The sequence below is a fragment of the Artibeus jamaicensis genome, unplaced genomic scaffold (genome assembly GCF_021234435.1).
Source record: "Artibeus jamaicensis isolate MK-2021 breed Jamaican fruit bat unplaced genomic scaffold, CSHL_Jam_final scaffold_1964, whole genome shotgun sequence".
In the NCBI taxonomy this organism is placed as follows: domain Eukaryota; kingdom Metazoa; phylum Chordata; class Mammalia; order Chiroptera; family Phyllostomidae; genus Artibeus; species Artibeus jamaicensis.
In genome coordinates, this window is record NW_026522030.1 from 45,627,263 (window position 1) to 45,631,166 (window position 3,904).

Below are 3,904 nucleotides of genomic sequence, written 5' to 3' on the forward strand. Positions count from 1 at the left end.
AATAACTGCCTTAGAGTAGCTGTGAAACTTATAATAAAGTGATGGGTTTGGCAATGCCTTGGGAAGCATAAGCAGTAAACAGATAGTTTTATATAATTCTGCATACTGCATGAGGCCTATCCAGGGTTAGGTTAATAAACAAGTATTGACTTGTAATGGGAGAAGTAAAAAGAACTTATTTATTTTTTCCATTTGGTTTATCATTTCTCCCCCCCCCCCATTCTCCTTCCTCAGGTAAGACACAGAACCTCTTCTGTCCTTTGAGAAATTTATTGGTCCTTGAGGAGCCTGAGAAGGTGGCCACAAATACTCATGTCCAAAGAATGCCAACCAGTGTTTGTCTTTTCAGTCTTGCAGATCTGTAGAACTCAAGTACATCAACATCTGTGTGTCCAGAATATCCAAAAGCCCCATGCTTGCTCTGTGTGTCATGGGGGCAGGGACAGAAGATGACAAATTCACTGGTGGTATTTTCAGCCAACGCGGAAGGCCTTTCCTTTGGGGTCAGACAGAATGACTACACCCCAGCAAGCAATGCCTAGAAAAGAAATAACAGTACTTTATGTGTATATTGCATTATAGTTTACCAAGGTGCTTAAAAAAAATAAATTTTAGGGAAAAAAGTCCCATTACCTCCCCAAGCTAGAAAGGAACTTAATTGATGTGGGCAATCTAATTATAGAAGTAAGATCTGAAAACCTAAAATTATATTCACATAATAGAAAATGTAACAGAATCACTATATTTTACTGAAGACATCTTGACCATAGCCACAGATAAGGACTGCAGGCCACTATGTCCAGTGGCACACATAGCACGCAGGATTTGAACCCACCACTACAATCTGACTTCAAACCTCAAGTTCTAAGTCATGTTCTAAGGAAAGCCCTTTCCTCAGGCTTTCCCTAGCACCTGGAGAAAACATGGACTTTCGTCATGGCCGATAAACGTAGGACGAAAGGCTAGTTGGGTCACATCCTGGGTGTCTGACTTTGAACAGGTAATTTCTTATTTCTCTGTCTTAGTTTGTTAAGAGAAAATGGAACCATTATCTCTTAACAGCAGTTGATAGGATTAAAAAGACTGAGGCTGAGGATTAATAAGAATGCTAAAAAAATGCTGGTTTTAAAAAATAGCGTCCCAACTTTCTCTATCCCCGCATCTTGCTCGGAGTGGCTCCCAAGTGACCAGCCCCAACGAACCAACCCACCCACGTGGCTGCGCCCCACTTATCCCTCCCCCTCCCTCCCCCAAGGGCCCTGTCCCAACTCTCACTGATGCCGATGACCATCTGCGTAATAGTCCCTGGACTCGGGGCGTATCCCAGCTTCAGGGGCTTCCGTGCCACCCAGTACACGTACCCGCCCGCCCCTATCAACCCCGACCCGGAGAGCACGCGACAGCTCCAGCAGTTACTAAATATGGGGGGTTGCTCTGGAGAGGTCTGGGCTCTGGGTTTATCGACGGGCGCAGGGTTGGCGGAAGAGGCGGCCTCAGGAGATCCTGCGACCTTGTCTGGCTCAAGAGGCTGGGACTTGAAAGAACCCATATTCACGAATTCAACCTCGAGGTTAGGAGCTTTGGAATCGAACTGACGTAAAAGATACTGCCGGAAAGCAAGGCTTTGGTGTGCTGCACAGGAAGCAGCCTGAGGAACGCTGGGAAATGTAGTTCCGGCTTGCTTTGGTAGGGGACAAAATGGAGGAGGCGTGTAGCATTGGTGGGATTATGTGGTCAACACTTCAGAGGTACTAGCGGCCGTTCCCCTGCCCACCTCCTACCACCCCAAGTCCTTTGAGAATACCGTTTTAGACAGCTCCATATATGTCTCAACTCTCAGTCTCTATATAAGAGAAGTCCGGTTGTCTCAGTTTCCTGAGTGAGACCTGGGGCATGTTAGTTCACCTGTGTAGAGGCACACGCCCCCCAAAGGAGTTTTAATATGTGTTTAAGTATATACTGCTTTACTAAACGGTTACCTGTGCTATGAAATTTAATCTTCCTAACCTGAGGCAGGATCAATTTCTCAATATGATAGAACTGGTTAAGTGACATAATCATTGTTGAAACCAATGTCTAGGAAAACAGTCAAATTTCTTAAATGCTACCTGTACATATTGCAAAGACTAGACAAGTATAATAAGGGTATTAAAATTGGCTTTGAGAATTGCCTGGATAAATACTTTAGATTTTTCTTTAGCTTTTTTCCTTAGTGTCATGATCTAGTTTTTTTTTTCATACCCATGGTATTGTTTCTGCTTTGAGATCCCTGGAGAAAATTCAACTCAAAATTGGGCTAAGGGACTTGAGGAGTTAAGAAAGGATCTGTTCTTACAGGTTTATTTTTTTATCATCCCTTAAGTATGGACTTTTAATTCTGAGTGCTTCTTTACAATTCAACTTCTATATATCCACTCCCAACTCATTCACCTTTCATTTCCTTTGGGTAGAATTGGGTAAATATTTCTTGGGCTGGGTTGTTCTCAGCGGATTACTGGTAAGAAACAAAAGCATTCAGAGTTCAGAGGTGGTTTCTGTTTCATATGTGAAAATAGGATTAATCTCAAGTTTGAAACTTCCTCCTTTTTAATGGCTTTAAAAATTAACATGATAAAAATAAATTCCTATTCCACTTCCTAAAATGACCTGTGATTTTGAGAAAGCTAAAAAAAGAAAGACAAAAACAGAGATATGGATAAATAAGAAAAAATAAAGTAGTAGAAGAAAATAAGGTAATACTGGTTGGCTTGATGCTCAATTTCAAAGACCCCATTTTGTTTCGCACACATATGTATGTAACTGGGTCATACAGTGGAAAGACAAAGATTTTGGAAATTTGGGTTCTATTCCTGGATCTGTCACTATAAGGCAGCCATATGACATAGAGCCCATTTTTATTGTCTCTTGCCATGGTTACCTCATGTTTGAAATAAGGAGATTTGGAATAGGTAATATCCAGCGTTGTATCCTAACCTGAACATTCTATGATTTATTAAGAATCTCTTTCTATATAGTATTGTGTTAAGTGTCATACCAAATAAATTCAATAGTGTTGTACTTAAAGAATCGTTATTTATGGGTGCTGACTCTTGCTATGATGCTTGTTAAAACATTCTATAATTCATGAAATTTCTCCTTATTTATATAAGAATTATCATTTTGCAGTGGTTACCAAATATTTTGAGTACACATCTCCGAGAATAAAAAAGATGGAGCACAAAGTAACATTTATGCATGTTTATTTATTATTTATAAATTATATATTAATATACTACTTAATGTAAGACTAATATAAAATAATAGAAATTGAAATTCCAATATTTTTTTACATGTCACTATCTGGAATTGCACATTTCCATGGATGCCATGGTTATTTGACATGTGACTTTACTAATTTATATTTCATCTAAAAGCTTATCTTTTTTAGTGCACTTATCATAGTTAAGAGTGCCTGGAAAGAACATTTTGAATTCTCCAGACAAATATTATTAAAATAGCCCATAACATATTTTCCAAATAACAGGCAAGATTTTTAAAAAATTTATTTATTTATTTATTTTTTAAAATTTTATCAGGCAAGATTTTTTTAACCACTTTTTAAAAGTAATACCAGAAGATGTACTTGTTCTCTGATGATTGTCTCCAGTGAATGATTTTAAGAGTGTTATTGTGATATCCCTTCAGAACTTAACAGTAGCTTCTATGGAACCCACATTTTAAAAGTGTACATAGCACATATTAAAACTGAGGTGTATTGTTATAACTTTGATTGGAAAATTATTAGAAAGTTAAGTGTCTCTTGAGATAAATAAAATCATAGGGTCTGAGGCCAATGAAAACAAGCAAAACTATAATTGGAGGAAGCTATGTACATTTGGCTGGAAGTAAAAATGAGGACAAGGCT

General features: G+C 38.5%; 1 protein-coding gene across 1 annotated transcript; it reads right to left on the bottom strand.

Moving 5' to 3' along the window:
* Window positions 1-231: 231 nt before the first annotated feature.
* On the bottom strand, window positions 232-1,608 carry DMAC1 (distal membrane arm assembly component 1). Its single transcript, XM_037156754.2, has 2 exons — window positions 1,276-1,608; window positions 232-538 (listed from the first exon to the last, which is right to left on the bottom strand). The coding sequence occupies exons 1-2, from the start codon at window positions 1,547-1,549 to the stop codon at window positions 474-476; spliced, it is 339 nt and encodes a 112-aa protein (XP_037012649.1). The 5' UTR covers window positions 1,550-1,608; the 3' UTR covers window positions 232-473.
* Between the last annotated feature and the right edge of the window lie 2,296 nt (window positions 1,609-3,904).